The sequence below is a fragment of the Besnoitia besnoiti genome, chromosome I (genome assembly GCF_002563875.1).
Source record: "Besnoitia besnoiti strain Bb-Ger1 chromosome I, whole genome shotgun sequence".
NCBI classification, from domain to species: Eukaryota; Apicomplexa; class Conoidasida; order Eucoccidiorida; family Sarcocystidae; genus Besnoitia; species Besnoitia besnoiti.
In genome coordinates this window covers 6,582,893-6,604,205 of record NC_042356.1, presented here as the reverse complement: position 1 = coordinate 6,604,205, position 21,313 = coordinate 6,582,893, and the positions used below count along the sequence as shown (strand labels likewise).

The 21,313-nt window shown below is 55.1% G+C and overlaps 3 protein-coding genes across 3 annotated transcripts; 2 read left to right on the top strand and 1 right to left on the bottom strand.

Annotated features, from left to right (window-relative positions):
* Positions 1-1,244: 1,244 nt before the first annotated feature.
* Positions 1,245-3,493, top strand: BESB_009400 (uncharacterized protein; the record flags this gene model as incomplete). The annotated part of the gene is made up of 7 exons (XM_029359694.1): positions 1,245-1,763; positions 1,924-1,992; positions 2,118-2,234; positions 2,410-2,559; positions 2,708-2,785; positions 2,960-3,046; positions 3,215-3,493. The coding sequence occupies 7 exons, from the start codon at positions 1,245-1,247 to the stop codon at positions 3,491-3,493; spliced, it is 1,299 nt and encodes a 432-aa protein (XP_029222607.1).
* Positions 3,494-5,577: 2,084 nt separating this feature from the next.
* Positions 5,578-6,624, bottom strand: BESB_009390 (uncharacterized protein; the record flags this gene model as incomplete). The annotated part of the gene is made up of 1 exon (XM_029359693.1): positions 5,578-6,624. The coding sequence occupies one exon, from the start codon at positions 6,622-6,624 to the stop codon at positions 5,578-5,580; it is 1,047 nt and encodes a 348-aa protein (XP_029222606.1).
* A 3,438-nt stretch (positions 6,625-10,062) lies between these two features.
* Positions 10,063-20,231, top strand: BESB_009380 (uncharacterized protein; the record flags this gene model as incomplete). The annotated part of the gene is made up of 18 exons (XM_029359692.1): positions 10,063-10,435; positions 11,061-11,462; positions 12,023-12,116; positions 12,518-12,688; positions 13,174-13,382; positions 13,956-14,080; positions 14,347-14,491; positions 14,784-14,875; positions 15,356-15,482; positions 15,863-16,056; positions 16,481-16,591; positions 17,020-17,145; positions 17,607-17,744; positions 17,999-18,194; positions 18,605-18,656; positions 18,901-19,242; positions 19,685-19,799; positions 20,175-20,231. The coding sequence occupies 18 exons, from the start codon at positions 10,063-10,065 to the stop codon at positions 20,229-20,231; spliced, it is 3,069 nt and encodes a 1,022-aa protein (XP_029222605.1).
* Between the last annotated feature and the right edge of the window lie 1,082 nt (positions 20,232-21,313).

The window sequence follows — 21,313 nt, the reverse complement described above, 5'->3', positions numbered from 1 at the left end:
CCCCTTTCCACCGCGTTCTGCGTTTGGTTGTGTTTTTCGTGGTTTTTCCTGGCTAGAGCGAGGATTCTTTTCTCCCACTTTGTTTCGTGGGAGTACAACCGCACAAATTTTGTCCCAGAAAGAAACGCTAGTTTAATACCCAGTGCAGCAAGCGGTTCCTTGCCGCTCGTCCCCTCTAGAATTTTGTAAGTCCCCCTGAAATACGAAATCGGGCATCGACGGGCATCCTTGCGCGTGTTTCGGTGACTTTTCCTCTTTCGTTCGGTACACCTGCTGCCTTCCTGTACTCTTTTCGTGTCTGAGCAGCGTGTGTACGCATTCAGTTTGTTCCGCTGCAGTCTTCGCAGGAACCAGCGCGTGCAACGGGGATTCGCATTGTGTGGTCGTCGCTTCCGTGCGGCGGCGGTTGCAGTACCTCAGTTATGTGACGGTGACGAACCCTTTCATTTGCGGTCTTCAAAAAGACGCAGCTTGACGATTCACGCCTGAACCTCTCCGCTGCGCAAGGACCATTGTGCTGTTGACAGCACCGAGCACACAGCGTGCGGTTGAAGGGAGAAGGCCGACGTGCCTGCTTGCGTTGAACGGAATTCATTGCATCGTGGCCTATTTCTAATTGCGCAGGCGAGAACCCGCGTCCGTCCAAGTGGTGTTGCTAAGGCCCCCAGTTGGGCCGCTCACGTGGATGAATCTGCCCCGTATTGGAATTCATGCACGCATCTCGGGTAGTCCAAGGGGTCAGTTGTTCTGGCGCTGTAGGTCGCGTTGCGTCCGCAGGTCTGTGCAGCCCGCCCGCAGCAGGTACTCCATCGGAGTTTGCGTGGCGAGGTGGTTTCGCTGCGTGTTTCTTCTTATCACGTGCGCATCGTGTGTGTCTCGCGATCCGCAGGAGTCGACCGCACCGCAGTCTTCCACTACACCCCGCTGCAAACAGGCCCGCATCTGGGCAACAGGCACTCTATACAATACCTTCCTTTGAGGTCGGTGTAAACCAGACGCCCGCGTTCCTGAGACGGTTTTGTTCCCTGGGGCCCTCCTTTTAGTCAACAATTGTTGAGGGAGTCCACAGATCTCTCCGGAGACTTCCTCAGGTTGTCAATTGCAACAGTTAAAATGGATCCTCGCGGTCCGCCTCTCGGCGCCCCAGGGCGTCCCATGCCCGCTGGAGGCTCGCCTCCGGGAGCACCCGGCGGGCCCCCCCCGGGGCCTTCCCCGGAGGTCCTCGGGGCCCCCCTGGGCAGCCGATGGGACCACCGGGCATGATGCCCCCCGGAGGTCCCCCTCGAGGACCCGGAGGAGCGCCGCCCCCCGGCATCAGAGGCCCGATGCCGGCAGGCATGATGCCCGGCGGCCCCAGACCTCAGGGTCCCCTGGGAGCGGGTCCTGTTCCAGGCGGTCCTAGACCCCAGGAGTCCGCGGGAATGGGTCCGGCGCCAGGCGGCTCCCCGATGCCAGGTGCTCCCCCGATGCAAGGCGGCCCCCGCCCAGGGATGCCTCCGCCAGGAGCCATGCCGCCGTTCATGGGCCCTGACGGCCGACCCATGATGCCGCCCCCTGGAGCCCCCGGCGGTCCCCCCATGGGTATGCCGAGGCCCGGGATGCCGGGACAGCCTCCCATGATGCCTGGTCTGGCCCCCGGCCAGCAGGCGGGGACGGGCGGAATGCCGCCTGCCTCGCCCTCAAGCAGGCACCCAGGAGCCGGCAAGCCTCATCCTCATACTCTCGCCCGCAAGGGGTCGCCTACTCGCCGCGGTCGCGGGATGGTAAGTAGCCCAACGAGTACTACACGCACAGACACGCCAGCCGACTGTGTCAACGGTGAATCAAAGCGCCAGACGGCCGCGTGACACGTGGTGCGACGAGTTGCAGAGAGCGAGCGTATGTTATCAGTGTGCGGTGTGTGACCTCTGGTTGATTGATCAGGGCAAGATCGAGGACGACGAACGATCTGATACGCAATTCGGAGAGGAAGTCAGCCCAAAGGGCCTGCAGGTAGGCATCAAGCACGAAACGGGGCTCAGCCTGATCGAGAGCGCGAGGCAGGAACCTTGGAGTCTGCGCCTCTCCAAGTTTTGGTTAAGCCTGGAGCGCAGCTTGTCCATTGCGTGTGTCCGCAGACCTTCGCTCGCCTCGTTGCTCTGAACGACGTCGGCGATCTCGGCGCATGGAATGGCTTCAACTGGAAATCGAGAAGACTCTCCTCTGATTTCTTGATCAAAATCGCTCACGACAATGTAAGGGGTTAGGATTGAGCGACAGCGTCGTCGCATTACGTTGCAGTATGCTTTCTCTGCTTTAGAGAGAGATTTGACTGCGCAGATCGGGAGAACCCTTCATCCTTTCGAGAAGCGCACAGTCCTGACAAACGTGTAGGCAAGTATCACACGTGATGTGTGCATCTTCGTTCAGGATGGACGCCTGTGGGCCATTACCGAGAATCATCAAGTCGGCAAGCTGACGACTACTGGATTCAAGTCCTTTGGCTACATCGGCCACGAAGACCTCATTGACATCGCGTTCGACCCCAAGGACAACAGCATGTGGGCGATCAATCGCATTGTAAGTCACCTAGCGCGTGGCCGGTCTCACAGTCGGCGCTAAAGGTGTGTCTCCAGAAGCATCTCTGGGGGACTGTTGGGGGGAACGAGGTGTCCGCTCGAGTGCCTGATGCGCGTCGTGATGACTGGACTTTTATCCGTGGTTGCAGGGAGAGCTGCTCCACTGGGTGGGCTACACCTGGGACAAGAAGTTCCACGCCGGCTTCCACAAGCTCAAAGCTCTTGCGGTAAGTCCACGCCCCAGCCCTCGGTGCCTGCGCATCACACATGGGCGAACACGTGCCTGTCTTTCCCAACTAATCTCCAGCTGCCGCTGTCTCTCCCAGACGCGGACTTTGGCGGCGAGTGAGGCATCGAGCGGCGCTGCAAGGCGGTAAACGTGTGGTGCGTTTTGCCTGCAGTTCGACAGAAAGGGCAACCTGTGGGCCATCAACACCGCATGCGAAGTCGGCATGTGGGACGAGAGCGAGCAGCAGTGGGATCTGAAGGTAGGTTCCGTTTCTCAAAGGCGCTTGAGTTGTGCACTCGTGTTTGTGGGCGGCCAGCTTGGTATTCTGGTTCTGCGCAGGACTCAACCCGTGTTTACCCTCTAGGTCTCTTGCTGAAAAGGTTGCACTTCTTGTGTTTTGGTGTCACACTGTGCGTTGCGGCCGCAGGAGGTGCCAGGCGCTGCACGGCTGCACACGCTGGCCTTCGATGAGAACAACAAACTCTGGGTGCTGGGCAGCAACGGCGAGCTCATGTTGTTGGTTGGCACCCGGTGGGTGGTGTACGGCTGGGTCGCGTGCTGGAAGTTCAAGGATATCGCGTTCCGCTGGAGCACGCAGGCGATTCAGAAACTGCGAAGCATGCGGTCTACTGGAACTATCGTGGCCTCTCACCCCGGCGTCAGCCAGCCTGAGGCGATCCCCGGACCTCAGCGCCCGCAGGACTGAACGGGCGTTTGCTTCTACCTTCCCTTCTCACCGTGGAGTGTACGGGGATGCACATGCTCATGCTTACTTCTAAGGCGAAATTCGGAGCAAATCAAACTATGGATAAAGGGGGCAGGACTTGTGTCCCTGGCTATCGAAGCCCACGAAGCACGAGACAGTTGTAGATTTTGCGTGGGAACTGTAATCACTGCCCGTAGAGCCGCGGTGCAGTACGCGGAAACGACTGGCAGGACCGCCACGCAAATTGAGCGCCTTCAATGCAGACATTTCTCCTCTGTTTCAAAGCTTATGTGCCGTGGCGGCGGATTGCGGTGGAAGCTGCGTCGCAGAGCTGTTTGCAGTTTTGTTGGCGCGTTTTTTATTGTTCGCTTTAGCGATTTGATGTATTTTTTTGACTCGTTTACTTGACATGATGAGAATGTGACCCTCTGCGACGCGTGACGTTGCACTTGTTGCTGAGCTCGATATCCGGCGTCAAGTTCTTTTCGAACGGCGGTGTCACGCAGACGTGATAAGAAGGCTGCCCAAACTGGACCCCCCGGCCCTGCACCGTTGGCGGCTTTCTATCAAAATGGTTCTGACCTGTTTGCTTGTCTGTCAGCTCCCCAGTAGAGGGCGTCTCCGTTTTGCCTGCGTTCTTCGATGTGGGCAACGCTTTTCGTATGGTGTTTTTCGTCGCCATGAAACTCTGGAGAGGGCAATTTAGTCCGTTAACGACATCCGATGAGCCTTCTCCAAACGGCGTGAGATGACGGATGTGTGTCCGGCTTGGCTGTAGATCGCCCAGTTTAATGTTTCTCCAGCAAAGAATCAGCATTCTTTAGGTGCTTGTAGGAGTCAGCTTCAAGCCCCTGCTACCTAGTGCCGCCGCCGCCAGCAGCGTTCGTCTCTCAGTCGCCAGCACGCGCAGATTCCTTTGTTCCTGCGGGCCTTAAACATCAGAACTGTAACGGTGGCTGCAGAAAGTTTGCGGAACTTGACTGCGCGCAGACACCCGAGCACGTGTTCTCTGGAAGAGTGCGTTTTAGGGAGGCTGCATTATTAACGCAGAAGGTGTCCCTCCCTTTTCCTTCAGCTTGGGTGCCTACCCAGTGCGATCCGCGGTTTCATCCGCAAAACAGTTAGCTCACCCAATATTTGGTGTGGTTCACGTCAAAACGCAAGCCGCAACTCTGAGGATGTAGGGCGCGCAATTCGGCACATCGAAAACCCTTAAGGGATCCTTCATGGACAGCGCCCCGCTGCCAAGCATTCCACAAGTCAGGCAATCGGGTCTTTCCTTGCTGTGAGGCAGCTTTACCTTAGCTGTAACAGGCACTCAATTGTCTCCCGTGTTGTGGTATGAGGAAGATGCAGGCAATAAGTGCATGCCACCAAGTTACTCTCATGGCTCTGCATCATGTATACATTTGTCGAGTGGTGTAGTACTATCCGCAGTGGCACAGTGATCCTGCGGGCTCGAAACCGATCTAGCGTTGGCACGTGAGGGCGCTGACTCTGGAACTGGTTCAACCGTCACCCCTGCACACGAGCAGAGATACCTCTCCTCTCGCGGCCTGCCTCTTAACGCATCCCCCCTCGCAGGATAACAAACCTTCCGTCAGCATTTGTGTCAAAGTAAGCTTTGATGAGAGAAAAGCGAACAAGATTGCTGGGAGAGCCGTATATCATTTATTCAGAAAAACGTACGGCATTCTGTGTCTTGTATTGACAGAAGCCTCGTTCTCAAGCGACCTCGCGTGGGAGCGCTGGACAACAACGGTGGCGTTTCGTGTGGTGTTTCGCTCAGAAATCTAATACGTGACGGCAGTCGTACATTTAAGTGGAGTTTGAAGGCGCTGAAAGAGAAAGGGTTTATTGGGACGGTTGCTATCGAAACCCTGGTGGCATCTCCCAACCCGGAGCGACACTCGTTCGCTCATATACATGACCAGATGCGGAAGGAGGATAGGGCGTTCAAAGTCGGGTTGTCTTCTCTTTGCTGACACGCTAGAAAATGGCAGCAACGAAACGTTTCCAGGGCGCTGGATCCACTTCACGGCGAAAGTACCGACCCGGGGTGAACGGATATGGAGCAGTGTGGCTCAGTTCCAGAGTGAATCACCTTCTGAATCGTCATCTTCCAAGTCCAGTTGCTCGATGCTGGCTTGCTGTTCAGCTGCTGCAAGTTCGCGTTCTTCGCTTTGAGCCAGGAGAGACGTGATACCTTGTATACGGCATGTTTCTTTCGCCTCTCGTAGATTCATCTGATCTCTCTCCCACCGCTCCGTTCTATCTAGTTCCTGTAATTGCTTGTCCTCAGGGCGACTGGACTGGAGTTGTTTCTTAATTAGGCTTTCAGCTTCCGTGCCATGTAGCATGCCTTCGTGGAACAGCTTCAGCCGCCGCTTGAGTTTCTGCTTTCGCCCCTGCTCTGCCAGTTCATCTATGCCCGTTTCGAAGAGCCTTTGCCTGCTATCAAGAACAGGCCGGCATTGCTCAGGGCAGCCCTGCCGGCATCCCTCCCAGACAACGCAGCGGCCGGCCTCGGCGCCACACCACTTGCACTTCAAGGCGTCTGTCAGCTGGTCTCCCAACCCAGCACAGTCATTCCCGCAGAACTCGCGGCAGTCCCATTGTTTCGTACAGAAATTTGTCGAATGACGGCAGAGCTCGCAATACGGCTTTAAAGGTGCAAAACCATACACTCGCGTCATGTGCGCCCACCGCTCCGCTGTCAGGAAGGCAGGCACACGATCGAATGGCTTCTCTGCCTTGTCCCTCGCTGCAACACGGGGGCCACGTCTGAGGGTATGCGCTCCTGTCTCCACGACGTCCGTGCGATGTGATATTGGAAATCCATTGCTCTCGTTTTTTCGGTCTTCGGCTGTGCACGTGCCCACTTCGAAACGACCACTCAGAGATCCGTCGCGGACCGAAGTCCTCTCGCTGTCAGAGAGAAGGAATTGGGATGCAGAAGTCCTGCGATGCAGCTGTCGGCTATCCGCACAACAAAGCACCCCTAAATCTTCTACACCTATCAACTGCTGCCGTGAACCCCCAGTGAGGAAACTATGCTCGTGCCACACCTCCTCGGCTGTTGTTCCGATAATGGCGTAGACATGCCAGCCGACCACGATACGTAGAAACATGTTTGTCGTGCCCTTGAGCGCTCTACTATCTTGCTGAATCACGACCACACCGAGTATGAAAACGTCTACTGCAAACGAACAGGTATATATTGACGATTTTGACTCTCCAGGAGGTTGCACATCCTTCACCAAGGTGACCTGCTGCTTTCTGGGTTGTCCTATGCTGGAGGCACAGATTTTTAGCAAGTGCCGATAGAGTTGGCTCTTTTAGGCGTAGGACTATCTAGCTGGCGGTGATCTTGAAATGGAATCAGCAGCTGCAGATAGAATATGAAAAGCGTAAAAAATGGGAAGATGCACATGCAAGGGGATCCAGGGGGGGGGCATCACGGACGGCATAGTCTTAAGTTGTTTCAGGAAGCGTTCGCGCTGGAGACTGTGACTTTGCTTTGGAAATGGCTCGCTAGTTATGAAGAAGAGCATGACCGTTCCATGTAAAAACGCAGCATCCACTTGGCTTTCGTAATACACACTCCTGTATGTGGCTCGCAATACAGACAAGCTTCACCGCCCTGCGGAAACAGACGCACACGCCGCCACGAAAGTGCAGCAGCGGACGAGCTGGGTCGGACCTGCGCCGGCACCTATCTGCGTGTTTTCTGCGTGGCAAGCCCGCGAGGAAAGAGCGCGCCCGTGACGAAAAATTGTTCGGAAGTGCCGCTAAGACGCTCACTGTATCGGCAACATAATACGCGAGGAGTCGAGTTTGGCTACTAGCACCTAGTTGCACTTGTTGTGCGCCTAGCAAAGCTTTCTTCAGATGACGATTCTTCAACATTATTCACACACGTCGCAGCCTGAGCAAGGAAACTATCACGTCCCCACGGCACACACGTCTGCTGCGGATAAAATGTTTTAAGGCAACTTCAAGCTGATTCTCATGCGGACTGAGAAACTAACACCTTTCACAAGATGCCGTGCACAGTCTTACAGTACGTCATAATACCCCACAGTTCAGTCAATGAAGGTGAAGTAGAGAATGCAACAACAGCTGCCGCCTTCGAGAAAGATTTGCATCTCTGGGATGACCGCAAGTGTGTCGATTCAACGCATTTTAGGTGCCAGTACACTTCTGAGAACCGGATAGCTTTCCGCAGTTCCGACAACCATCTGGCGGGCCACAAGGACAAAAGTCCTTGCCTTGCTTGTAAGGCACTCTGCTGTGGACATTGATCAAAGACCGCACGGTAGTGCTAATCGGAGATCCCTGAAATGGTCTAGGAGGGATGCAGCCTCGTGCCTCGGTGGAATGGGCAGTGTTAATTGACCTGGTTGTTGTTGAACAGAATGAATGTGCCCGCGCGCAACGATGTATTACGGACGCCACATAGACGAAGCATTCCTGAAAGCCTGCCTGCGACTGCGCCTCGTATTTCAGGATATAATCGCCCCACCTGTCGAGGGCGTCACGTTGTTAGCATTTGTGGCACTTCAACGTGAGTTACGGGAGGTCCTAGTTCCTTCACGCGCACAGCTCGCAAAAGAGCGCCTTAACGTCTGCAGAAGAAACAGACAGCTCAATCGAGGAAGCCGCATACGACCGGTCTCTCTGCTATGGTGTCTCTACTGGCGCATCGCCTGTGCGGCCTTCTTGTCAGCAGAGGACCCGGTAAAACGTGTTCCGCCTTACGTCTGATTTTTTCTAAGTATCCGTCGGAGTCCGTACTAAATCGCTGATCGAGTTGCGCGTTCAGTATCGGGAAAACACGGACGGCTAGCTCATGAGACGAGACCGCGACTTCTTGAGAGCTCGTGTGTGACACGTAGGGTGTGACTTGCTTCAGGAGCAACGGAAGCCGCCGAAGCTCAGCACCTTCCGCCGCTGAGCTCCGGAGGCGAGAACCTAACGGTGCTCCCTTCTGTCTCCAAAAATCTCGGACTCTACAAGTGACATAACTACACCTGATGACAGGGGAAGGAAACACTGGCGCGTCTCTCTGTCCCCCGTCCTCTGTGTGCTGCCTCTGCGAGCTCGGCGGCGAGTCCAGACACATGGATTCTCGTGTCTGCACTCTCCGCCTTCTGCAGACGCAACATTCCTTGCGCCTCGTCGGACCTTGCTCCGCGAAGTCATCTGTTTCCCCCCTCCTCGGTCTGTAGGGAGAAACGACTTTGTCTTAGAGTCGTTTCTAACCCTCGAAATCTATGCACCCTTGTGAGGGCGAGCTCGCGGACGTGCATCTGGTCTCGACGCTCCATTACGGTGAGCGGTAAGCCTCGGAAAATTTCGACATCGTCCACAAGATCCTCACTTGCTTGCTGAAGAGACCGTCCACGTTTGCTTTCTGCGTTTCCTGCTGCTAAAGGCTCCCCTTCCTGGCCCTCTTCCCCCCCCCCCTCCTGTCGAAACAAGCGGGGAACACACCTTGTCCTCTCGTTTAGGTATGCGTCCATACAGCGGAGTATGCAAAAAAAAAGACACACCATCGGGGAGTGAAAATTCCGGAGGTGGAAGGGAGAGAACATGAGAGCGGCAGCGGATGTGGCTTCCGTTCCGTCACACTGCATTTTTTTTTGTTCCCCATTGATCCACTCCGTTCCTTATTAATCCACTTTCCATGCCGCACGCGCATCCACAGACTCAGCAGCTCGTATGCTAGAGTCCGCGGCGCCTCACACCGTTGTCGCGCTAGGGAGCGACAGGCAGGGAGTCAACGCCGCCGTCAGAGTGTTTTGAGCCTTTTCATGACAAAGGCTTGTCGTCCTCGCAGCATCTAATGCGTAGTAGAGAGGCGCTGGATTCGAAGAGTCTGCATTTCTGCAATTCCCTTTGCCGTTCTACCCCGGCGCTCACCGCTTGTGAATATCCAGTGGCTGCCCTCCGTTGCGCGGCGGACACCTGCGCCTCGACGTTCACACCCGCTACACAGCAGGCGAATCCGCCTTCTTTCGTTTCAATTCTGGTTTCCCTTTCCCTTTTCTCGTGTCTAGTCCGTGCCTCTTACACGACTGCATTTTTCAACGCGAGCAGACGAATTTCCTCCTCGTGTCTGTTCCGGTCGTCGGTTTGGCTGTTCACTTCGCAAGACACTCGGCCGTGAAAAGCTTCCCCTGTCTACCCCGTTTGGTTCCGACTTTTCTCGCTCGTCTTCTCTCTGGCAGTTTCCTTCTCCTTTTTTCTCTTGTCCTCGGGCTCTTCCCGCGTTTCTCATCACTTTGAGGCCAATCCACCAGTTGTTCTTATTTTCCTCGCGCGGCCGCTTTCCCAGCCCACGTCGCCCCGCCCACCATGCCCTTCACATCCGCGCCGGCAGACCGCGTTCCCTAGGTCTGTTTCTTCGTTCCTCTCCCGTCTGCGTCCGCCTCTGCCAGGATTTTCGCTTCTCCGGCTTGGCGGCCTCTGCATTTTTCTTTCGATCGCGTCGGTCGCGCCTCTCCCCCCTGCGGCCACTTCTTCCGCCTGGTGACCGCGTCCCGCTGTCTCGCTCCGCTGGCAAGATGGCGCTCTTCCGAGGCTGTAGCCACGTAATCGACGAGAGCTTGGACGAATTCCTCGTCAAGCACGACCCCGACTACGCCGCGGGGCGAACCGCTGGCGACGCTGCGGAGAGCCGCTCGTACCAGTGGGCAGACGGAGACCGGCAAAAGGCCGGCGGCGAGTTCTTCGGCGCCAGCGTCGAGTCCGCTCTGCAGGAGTCTGGCGACTCCGACGACAGAATTCACTCGCCGAAACACAGCTATTCGCTCCCCGTGAGCGTCGGCGTGAAACAACTGCCGACTGCGGACGACGGAGCCGTGAAAATCGACACGCAGAAACTCGGCCGCGCCCTCAGCGTCGCCGTAACCGGCCTTGGCGAGCAAGTCAAACAGGGTACGCCGCATCCGAGAGGAAGCGCGGGAATCGGAATGGGCGTAAAAACGGGTCCTGGAAAGGCTTCAAACCGGGGTGCACGTCGCCGTCTACCGCGAATACCGGGGGACAGAGGCCGAGGGGGGAGGGTCGCTCGATGGACGATACAGATGATGAGAAGGGTGCGATTCGACGCAATACTCGCCTTGCCTCGTCGTGGGCCGTTTGATGCAGCCCATCCTCTGGCTCCGTTCGGGCGGCGCTTGGCGTCTGTCCCCTCCTTTTGTCTTACGGCATTTTCTTTCTTCTGTCGCGGTCGTCTCGCCGTCCGCTCTTCGTGCTTTCCCTGCGCATGGCTCCCGGGGGCGGGTCTGTTACAAGGGGGGGTGGGGTGGGGGGGGGGGGGGAGCGTTGGGAGATATCGAACTCTTTTGCCCTTGCAGAAATTCGTCTCATTTCCATGTACTCTCAGGATCCGCCGCTCACCCAGTCCGCGCCTCTCTGGGTTTCTGCCGGGTCGCATGTGAGGCTGGGCGACAGTCTTCGTTGCTCTTCCGCCGTCTCTCGCGCGTCTTTTTTGGGCGCGCGCCGCGTGCAGACTGGCGCTATGATTCCTTCTGCGTTTTGCTTTGCGTGCGCCCTGCAGGCGGCGAGCTGCTGTGGCGATCGGCTGTGACCGCAGCGGGTCAGGTCATAGTGCATCATGGCATGAACGCCCGCGGCAGCGCGGCGGGCTCCCTGCGGTCGTTTTCCGCGTCCTCTCCGTCCGCAGCGGCTTTGCTGTCGTCGTCGCTCTCTTCCTCAACCCTCGCCTCAGCCGTCTCTTCCGCCTCGTGCTTCAACGTCCCTCTCGCCGCCGCGGGCGCCAAGGGCCTCGCCCTGATGGGGCTGGACGCGGCCGGCGGACAGACGTCGCTCGGCGCCTGGATGGCGGCGCCTTCTTTCGAAGCCGACGTTTGGGGCGACGAGCGCTTCGCCCTGACCCTGCGCGAAGAGAGACAAAAGGGAGACTTCACGGGGCTCCTCGTTGCGGAGGCGAAACTCAAAGGTGCGACATCCGCGACAGACACGCGCCAGCCGCCGCGAGGGTTGCATGCGGTCCTATCCGTGTGTGCACGCCGCCGTGTATATATATATCTGGAGAGACAGGAGAAGCGAGTGGACTATAGGCCAGTTTTTTCATTTGAATTCGCAGCGCACTTCGCACCTAGAGGAGGGAGCGACGCAACTGCTTATCGGAGATCTGGGAAACTCGTACTTTGGCGGACACCATACAACCATGATCCATCCGTCTATCTGTCCAGCTGTCTACTTCTGCCTATCTTTATGTGTCAATCTATACATCTATATCCATCTCCATATATCTATCAGTTTATCTATTTAAATCTATGTATTCACACGCTCATGCTTGCATCAGTGCGCAGATCTCGTCGCCTCGAGTCTTGCAGCAGCCTGCGTCTGTGACTGCCTCTGTGTGCGTAGCCCCGAAGCTTTTTGTTTCGCCGGTAGGAGGGTCACAAGCAATTCTCAGCGTATAGATATGCGTCGGGCGAGTTCCCGTTGTGCGCAGTTTCTTCGTGGTTCTGTCGGTCTTTTCTTTCTGTTCAGCTGAGACTGGGAGCCTGTCTGCGGGGGCCGCGTACCGGTGGCAGCGCCGCTTCCCCAACGGCGTGTTGATGGACGTTGCAGACGTCAGTGGAAAGTATGTCGCCCAGAATATCCCTAGGCTGCGCAGCCTCCGCGCATAAAGTCTCGTCAGACCCGCGTGAATATCTTCACAGAAAGCTCTCGCTCACGCTGAGACTCTGCCGCGCGGACGGGCAGCCCCTCCGCGTTCATCAATCGTCATGACTCGAGCGTACACGGATTCGCATGCATGTATTATCCGTATATCGATATAGATGCATATACATTCTTTCGTGTACATTTGCACGTATTTGCTTACATATACGTATATATGTGGACATATGCGCGGTCTCAGGTCTTTTCTTTCTAGCGAGGCGCCTGCGCCTGCAAGGGCGACTTTTTCTTCTCGCCGTAGATTTGTTTAAAAAGTGACACGTACGCGTGCATTATTTGATGCCTGTGTTCGTGATATCGCAGCACCTACCACATTTCAGCTGACGACATCGGCTGCAAGATTCAGGTCACGTGCAGCGTCTCCCGCCTCGGTGAGATGTACGCCTCCTTGGGGCCGTTCCAAGTTGACTCACGCACACGCTCCTGCGTCCTGAATTCGCTCGCCAAAGGCGGATCTCGCTTTCCCTGCTGCGCGTAAGCAAGAAGAAAGAAAGACGCTTGCCTCGCGCAGTGTGCCGCCTCGACGGCCTCCGTCTTGCGCATCGAGGCCTGGGCTTCGAGGGACTCCAGGCCACGCCCATCTCGTCTAGAGGCGGCCGGCGCCGCGGCCTCACTCGTAGCTCCTTCCTCCCTCCCTCGCGCGGCTCGCTGGAGGTTTGAATCCGTCACACATCCCGCTCTTTCGGTCTTCTGTCTGCCTGCGCGTCTGCGCAGCGTATCTCCTCTCTCCCTTCCTCTCGCACATGCATGCGCGATCTCTACATGTGCCCGTTCGCGCCTTCTATGGGGGAACAGAAGCGCTCTCCGGCTCCGTCACTTTTCTGAAGGCATTCTACACAGGTGTATGCGTTCAGCCATATTTACTCTCGTACGTACATGTATATGTTGCAGAAGAACGCTCCACGACCTGCAACTAGGACGCCGACTTGTGCTTGCTGGTTCCTTTGTTTCGCGTGCAGCGCCTTGGAAGACGCGTGCGACGCCTCGGTTTCGAACCCGGGGTCACCCGCCGCACGGCTTGCTGCGGGCTTCGGGGAATCCCCTCGGGGGCACGCACTCTACCTGCAAGGCCGCAGAGGCGACGCGAGTGGCGCAGAGGAAGGAAAAGAATTTTTTGTCTACGTCGGGCCTGAGGAGGTCGTCGTGACGCAACGCGGCGGCGTCGGAGGTGCGCAACTTCAGACAGAAATTCGTTCGCCACTCTTGCTGTCGTTTCAAATGTTTGCGGGCGATGGATCGGAGGCAAGACGCTTTCTCGGAGGCGCCTGCTGCTGGGTGCGAATGCCTACATGCACACGGATAGACTGCAGAACAGAAAAACGTGCAAATAGATATTGGATTGATAGACATAGACAAGTTAAGGGTGGTCCTCCAAGGATGCAAGCGCTTACGGGCGCGCACAGCCTGTGTGACGGAGTGTCTCACAGCCAACGCAGCGGTGCGGCGGGCTGCTGCTTCGCAGGGCTCGACTGAGGCGTTTCTGCTCGTTAAGGGGGACGACGCATGTGCCTGCGTAACTGCGCTTTGCCATCGCAGTGTGGGGAGGGTGCCTCTCTGCTTTACCGCTGTCGTTTCTCAGCAATAACGGGCTTTCCTCGCTCTTTCCGCTTTCCTTTTGCGACGGCATCTCTCCTCTTCAGTCCCGCAGATCCTCATCACTCTGGCGACAGCAGCGTCGCCGACTGACTGGGATCCAGAACGCTCACGCGCGCATGCGTAGCTCGATATCTTTTTTTTGCAGCCCTGAACGACAGCGACGACTTCGACGCGGGCGGCATGGGCCTGCTGGACAGGCGCTGGAGCGCGCGCTTCTCCTCGGAGTATCCGCGGCTGCTGCTTCATCCTGCAGACTCGAAGCGCTTCACTGTAAGCCGCGCGACAGCCGCAGGTGCGCCTCGCGTGGAGGCAGCCCTTTTTGGACAAGACTTGAAGCATAACATCACCAAGGAGCACGGAACCTCTCGCAGGGGAAAGGCCGGATGCAGGATTTGAAGGCGCCAGGGGCAATGCACCTGTCGCTCTTGTTGGAGGTGACGACGGCCGTTCTACGTGCAGAAATTCGTTTGGGTGTTTGAGAGTTTTTCCATGCATGCGAAGGGTACAGGCTTGGTTGTTTTTTTGTTTCTTTCCAGCTTGCCTTGAGTGAAGAGAAGGCCTTCGTGCTCAACGCTTACACGCGCCACCAACGCGACTTGATTGCGATGACGCTGCGCTCCTTCCATGCCCGAGCGGCGATTGGAGCCTCCAAGCTTCTTGACCTGGTTCACACCGTGGCTGGTAAGTGTCTCATCGCTCTTCTTCTCTTCTCATTTCTCTCGTCTTCGTTTGCATGCGTCTTGTGGCGTCGCTTGTCCCTTATCCTGCACAGCGGTGTACATGCGCACGCATACGTCTGCGTGACAAGATATATCTGTCTGACCTCGTATAGCTATCTCCATAAATAAATGCATGTGGGCATGCCTAGTAAATGCTTTTCCTGTGTCGTCGGTATCTTGTTCCGGTTTCTCCGTCGTGTCTCCTGGCGGGACTGTTTTGCTCACTTTTTTTTGAATTTTCGCAAAACTTTCAGGCGGAGGAAAGACCGTTGCGGCTGATGAAATTGTCTCTGAGCTGGAGGACAAGCGCATCGACTTGTACGTGATGGTGCACTCGCTCTCGTCGGTGAGTAGAACAACGCCTAAATTATTCTTTAATGCATGCATGCGCGGAGGTTGCAAGCGTGTGGATAGGCAGAAATGCCAGTTTTACGTATTTGAGTGAGCATCATTCGCGAGATAGGTGCACAGATATACGTATATATTCATGATCGCTGCAAGGACGAAAGAAAATGTGAAGTTGTTCTTCTTCGTCTCTTGTATCAATTGCGAAGCGTGCATGTGCTCCGCATACAGGGACAGGCACCTCCTACAAACGTTTCAAATATATGTATACATATATTTTCATATACATAAAAAATATATCTCTGCAAGCGGACTCACTTACATAATGATGTATGCGTGTGTGTGTTTATACCCCTACTTCCGTATATTCACATGTATGTGTAAATGTAAAACTAAATATATATACAAATGCACAAATATATGTGTAAGTAAGCATATTTATGTCTGCATGCGTTGTGAATTGCCGCATGTTCTCTTCCAGGAGCTGCGAAACGCGGTGGCAGGGCGTCTGCGTGCTGTGCGTGACTGTGACCGCGTCTCGAAGGAGAAGGAAGCTCTGGAGGAAGAAATGACCTCGACGATACAGGCTTTCCAAGAGCAGCTGGCGGGTAAGCGAGGCCTTAGAGAAAATTCGCAGAGAGAGGCGTCCTTTTCGTCGTAAAAATTCTTGGCGCAGCGACGATCACAGAGAGAAAGGGCACGCGGATGTATCGTCGATTTCAGTGGCTGCATCTGGCTGCGTCGCACCTTCGCGTCGGGTAGTTTGAAATCTCTTTTCCTCCTTCCAGTCTCTCCGAATGTCTCTGCTTCTCGTCTGCTGTCTGTTGTAGCGGCTCCCTGTCTCAATGCCTTCAGGTCAGGCCCTCCGGTACCCTTCTGGGCGTCTTCCATTCTTGTTTTCGGCCTTTCCCTAGCTGACGCGCCGCTCGCCCTTCTCCCTCATGCTTGGTTGGGTTTATTGCTCTCGTTTTCCTTTTTCGTTTTTCAGATCTCGCGAGCGAGCAGACGCCGCCGTCGAGGGCGTGCCCCGCGCCCGGGGCTGCGAGTGTGTCCACGAAGAACGCAACTTTGATTCAAATCAACGACGACTTGCAAGTCGCGCGGGCGCAGATTCGAGCCTACACCCAAGAAATTGAGAAGCTGCAACTCGAGAAAAACGAAATGGCCATGCGCTTCGAAGCTGTGAGGAAAACGCATCACGCCCTCCTCCTCTCCTGCTTCCTCATTTATACCCGCATTCACACATATACATATATACATTTATACGCATGAATATTTTGATAATTGTTTATGTACACGAATACACATGCATATATATATATATATATATATATTGATAAATAAAATAGTCCATGTACAGATGGAGTGTGGGCCCGCGTTATGTGTATCGGACTGTTTTCGAGGCAGTTTCACTGAGGTAGCTCTTCAGAGGAATCCAGCTAGATTCGAGGAGTAGAAGGCGACGCCGACGCAGAGGTACAAACAGACGTGCAGATAGACGCCGCGACGGTCTGTGTACATGCGTGTGCACACATGGAGGACGCGTGTATTTACACACGGGTGTCAGCAGTTTTTGAACACAGAGTTCTTTCTTTTTCGCTTGCAGGAGCGCCACACCTTCCAGGAGATTCTCAGGAAGCGACTCGAGACGCTGATGGAGGAAAACCGCCAGCTGCAGGCTGCGAATGAGCAGCTTGGCGCCAGACTCGTTCGACAGGTTCGCAAAGAAAGTTCTCTCCTCTGCATTTCTCCACTGTCCTGCGTCGCCGAGGGGCGGAAGGGAGGGGGGAGAGATTTGCGCCGGAAGCGCCTTCTTTCAGCGAGCTATGCATGCGTGCGTCTGCACTTATATATTCCTCTGTCCAAGCTCTGATCAGTGCATGCAGCGATTCTACAAAAAATGTATGGATATATATAGTTCCGTGGATAGACCGTTGTGCATCGAGTGTTGACTGCTTCCCAGCATGCGTCCACGGGCTGCGCCGAGGTTCGACTCTAGGAGTTTGGCGGTTTCTGCCTCCGCGAGCGCGACTCTTGGCATAGTTAAGAAAGTGATAGCTATTCTGGATGTAGACCCAACTGGACACCATGTGTTCATATAGCAGAACTTTGCACGATGTGCGCTGGAGCCTCTTCTCTTTTCAGTCTTCCTCGCAGCTGGAGAGCAGCGCGGGTGCGGCATCGGGCGCGGAGAGCCGCGAGGCGCCTGAACGCTTGCAGGCGGAGTTGAGGCGCCTGCGCAAGGAAGTCGAAGCCGCACACCTCGATAAAGTAAGCTAGCGAGGCTAGCTGCCTCCGCAGAGCGTCGCAGAGACGAGAAACGCGGGAAGGGAACGAGCTGAAGACCAGTCAAAGTCTCCACAAATTGTCGCGGCAGCTGGGGTTCAGGAAAGCGAGCGTGCGATCCACGCAGATTCTCGAACGCTAAAGAATTCGCTTGCTGAGGAGAAAGAAACGCAGCGCAGGCGGCGAAAGAGTCTGCGAGCGAGAAGAGCGCCTCAGCATCCGCGCCGGTCCCTTTTTCCTCATTCCTCGCCCGCCAAGGCGGACTGGGCGCATATCAGTGCTCCTGTATCTGCCCTTTTCGTGAGTTCAGATGTGTCTGAAGATTTATGTAGACGATTATATGAAAACCGTATATATAATTATGTGCATGGGGGCAGTTGGTTGCATGCCGACTATCAGGTAAGTGCTGCAGATGTGTCGTACGTCGCTTTTTTTCTTGTTTTCAGCACCAGTTGGGTCACGAGCTGGAGGAGCTGAAGTCCACGCTCTCGCGCGAGCGACAGGAGAAGGAGGCGGCGATGGCTAGCGTGCAGGACGCGCTTGTGCATCTCAAGGCGCGCTACGACTGCCTCCTTGAGGAAATGGTACGCCGACAGACAGGGCGAGAGAGACACTTCTCTTTTCACGGCGAGCAAAGGTTAACAACGGAGAGAGAGGTAGAAACAGTGCGGATCGCCCGAAAGCGTGTCGCCTCTCCTCGCCCATATACATACATACAACATGCATATATACGTGTAAATACATACATATATATACATATGTATATGGGTGGATAAAGGTGTCTGCATGCGCACGCATGCATGCGTGTGTGAATGTGCGTCGCGTCTGTGTGTCGCAGCAAGCGTTGCGAGTTTCGCGAGACACCGCGGAGGAAGGCGTCTCGCAGCGCCTGAAGGTCTATGAGGACATGCTGCTCACGCGCGAGAAGCAATGCGAGGAACACACGAAGCAACTCGAGTCCAGTCAGCACGACGTCGCGGAGCTCCAGGCTGAGAGGAACCGCCTCAAGAAAGTCCTCGCGTCCATCACGAAAGGTCGGCGCATCGTACATGAAATGTCGCTTCCACTTACCTATATCCATACCTCTACACATACATACATGTATATATACATATATTTGTGTATATATACATATATGTGAGCATGCACACAGAGATGCATGTGTAGGAGCCACAGAAAAGGTTTCTCGAGGGCGGCGAAACAGACAGGTTTCCGTTCAGGGTTTCAGCTGAGGAAATGGAGAGCGATCCACGGGCATTTATTGCCACGCTCACTCCACTGCATGCGTTGTCGTGAAACTTCTACGTGTTTAGAGGACGGGCGTCTTCTTTTTTTGCGCCTGCGAGCCCGTATGCAGATGTGTGTGACCCGCCGAGCTGTGTGCCATCGCAGCTCTTCACGCGTTTGCATGCGCTTCGTTTTCCACGCGGATTCTTTTCTGCAGATCTCGAGAAGTCGCGCGCGGCGCTCGACGCCTCGACTAGTCGGGAACAGAGGTAGGTCCTCTGGGCGGAAGGGGGCATCAGTGGCAAGCAATGGCAAGTCAGCGACGATTGCACACTAAATTTTGGTGGTTGTGTTTCGAAGGCTGCAAAAAAAGTCATTAAATCTGAATTCTATTAAATGGAGCAAAAGTATAATTTTAGTAATTTCTATACGGATATTCCACAGTTTAGTGTACAGCTTCAAGTTAGTGCAAGAAGTTTGGCGTGTTGTTCATTTTTTGTTTCTGATTTGCAGCCTGACGGCGGAGAAACGGCAAGTCGAGCTCCGCTTGAGCGAGGTGGTGCAGCGGCAGCAGCGCCAGGAGGAACTTAACTCGCGCGAAGCGCAGCTGAAGCAGCAAGAGAGTCTGATGCGCGCGCAGGACGCGCAGAAACGGGCAGACGAGCTGACAAAGCAGCTCGCTGAGACGAGGCAGGCGCTTCTCCAGGAGCAACAGACGCGTCATGGGCAGCAACTCCGCGCCGAACAGGTCGCGCAGCAACTCGCCGCAGTCCAGGCCCGCATGCACGAGCAAGAGGCGCACGCTAATCACCTCAAGGCCGAAGTCGAGAGACTCCAAACATCCAACGACGCAAGGTGAGCCACGCCGCCGAGTTCGGACTGCTGAAACTGCGTATTTATATACATACATACATGTTGATACAGATGCATTTAATATTCATATGTACATGTAAGTGGGTAAATACGATATATATATATATGCATTGATGTGTATGTATATACACGTTCGGGGGTGGTGATGTCGATGGGATCCAAGAGGTGGGAGGGATTCGCAAGAGGACAGGTCTTTGTACGTCTGTTATACATACATAAATATGCATGTATACATTTGTGCTGTATCTATTTGCAAATCGCTAGGGCAGGAGTGAAGTCGGCGCGGAACCCCTGGGTCGGATGCCGCTATTCCTTGAGCAACGTATGGACGTACATACTTATTTATATATGTTTGTATATTTTTGCATGCATGCTCTGGCGTGCTCCTGTGATGAGTGCGTCGGCTTGATATCGGTTTTTGCAGGAACGCGGCGGCGGCTGAGGGCGCGAGTGCATCTGACGAGAGCGGTTTGCGAGCCAAGGTCACGGAGCTGACTGACGTTGTTGCGCGGCAAGAAGAAGAAATGAAACGCCTCAAGGTACGCTCCCTTCGGTGCCCGATGCACTCACGCGCGTCTCTGCGCGCGGATATCTGTCTGCTTGGCACGGGGGAAGCAGCAGCCTCTAAGATCCGCATGGAGAGTCCCATGTGACTGCTGCGTGCGCGCCTTCTTCCACGCCCTCCGGATACTCACGCCCAGATTCGCCTCCCTTTCTTTCTCTGCGTCGTTCACTTCACCGCGGGTGCAAAGTGCCTGCGAGCGGTAGCGTTGTTTACCGGCATCCACACGCGTTTAGCTTCTCTGAGCGAAACCTGTCCTTCCGTTTCACCGTGCGCATGCGGTAGAGAACTTGCTTGTGTGCCCGCGTTACCGCAACCGCCCTGAGTTTTTTTCGCTTTTTTCCTTCGTCAGGATGAGAGCTCGACGCTGAAGACGCGTCTGATCAAGCTGACGAAATCGACTGCCTAAGCAGCTAGTTAGAGGAGAAGGACGTTGTGTGCGGAGGCGCCTTGGCGGTTCGCGATTTGCTTTGAAAAAGGAGACTCCCTGATTCGTCGTCTCGAGTCAGCCTCGACATAAAGAGAAAGCGCTTTGCGAAGGCCAGACTGGAAGCTGCGAGAGGAACGTTGGCACATTAATATTCACTCTAGGCATTCTTTTTTTTCCGGCGGTAAAGGGTGTCTGCACACGGCTGCGGATGGAGATGGAAGGCTCAACTGAAAATACATGCATGTATATATATGTATACATGTGTATGTGTGTGTGTCCACGCTCATGCATACTGCTTCGCTCGAGATGCCCTGGTGAAACTGTGGCTGCGTGAGGAAGCAGGTGCATAGAGTTCTCGAGGATGAAATGAACTTTAAGAGTGGGAGGGACAGAGAGACTTGTGAAGGCTGAAACGTGCGTAGCGAGGCAACCGGTCAAGTTCGAACGCAAAAAACGAACTCCGTGTGCGTGCGTGCATACACCAACAAATATATATATGTATTTGTTGGTGTGTACATGTGCAGGAATCCGGTGACGCCCAGCCTTTTCCGTTCTGAAATTGGTTTCTTCTACTGTTTTCGCTCTTCTCTGGTGTATGTACAGTGGGGGGCCTCTGTATAGACGCGTGCATGCATTCCGGCCTGTTTGGACTCGGATGTAAATTTTTACAGCTGCCAGCCGTAGGGCAGCCGCGGTGTCGAGGGAGGGTGAGCAGCAAAGAGTGACGAATACTCTGGCCTCGTAGCCATATCGCTGACGTGTTTGTGGCGGTTGCAACTTCGGTTCGCTTTCCTCGCCGCGCGCGTCAGCGCACGGTGTCGTACACCAGCTTTCTCGATATTTACTCAGGTTTTGTGTCTTCTACGTGGATGGCCGCTTCCGTCCCTGAAGATGCCCTCTTTCTCAGCCTTCTGCAGGTTCTCCCAGGCACTAACGATGACTCAGCCCAGCTCTGCATTTCTTTTCGACACTGTTTCATCGAATCTCGAGATATGTGTGTGCACTAGAGGGTCTTAGAGTTCTGTATATATGCATACGTGTGTGCGGAGCCAAGATTGTTT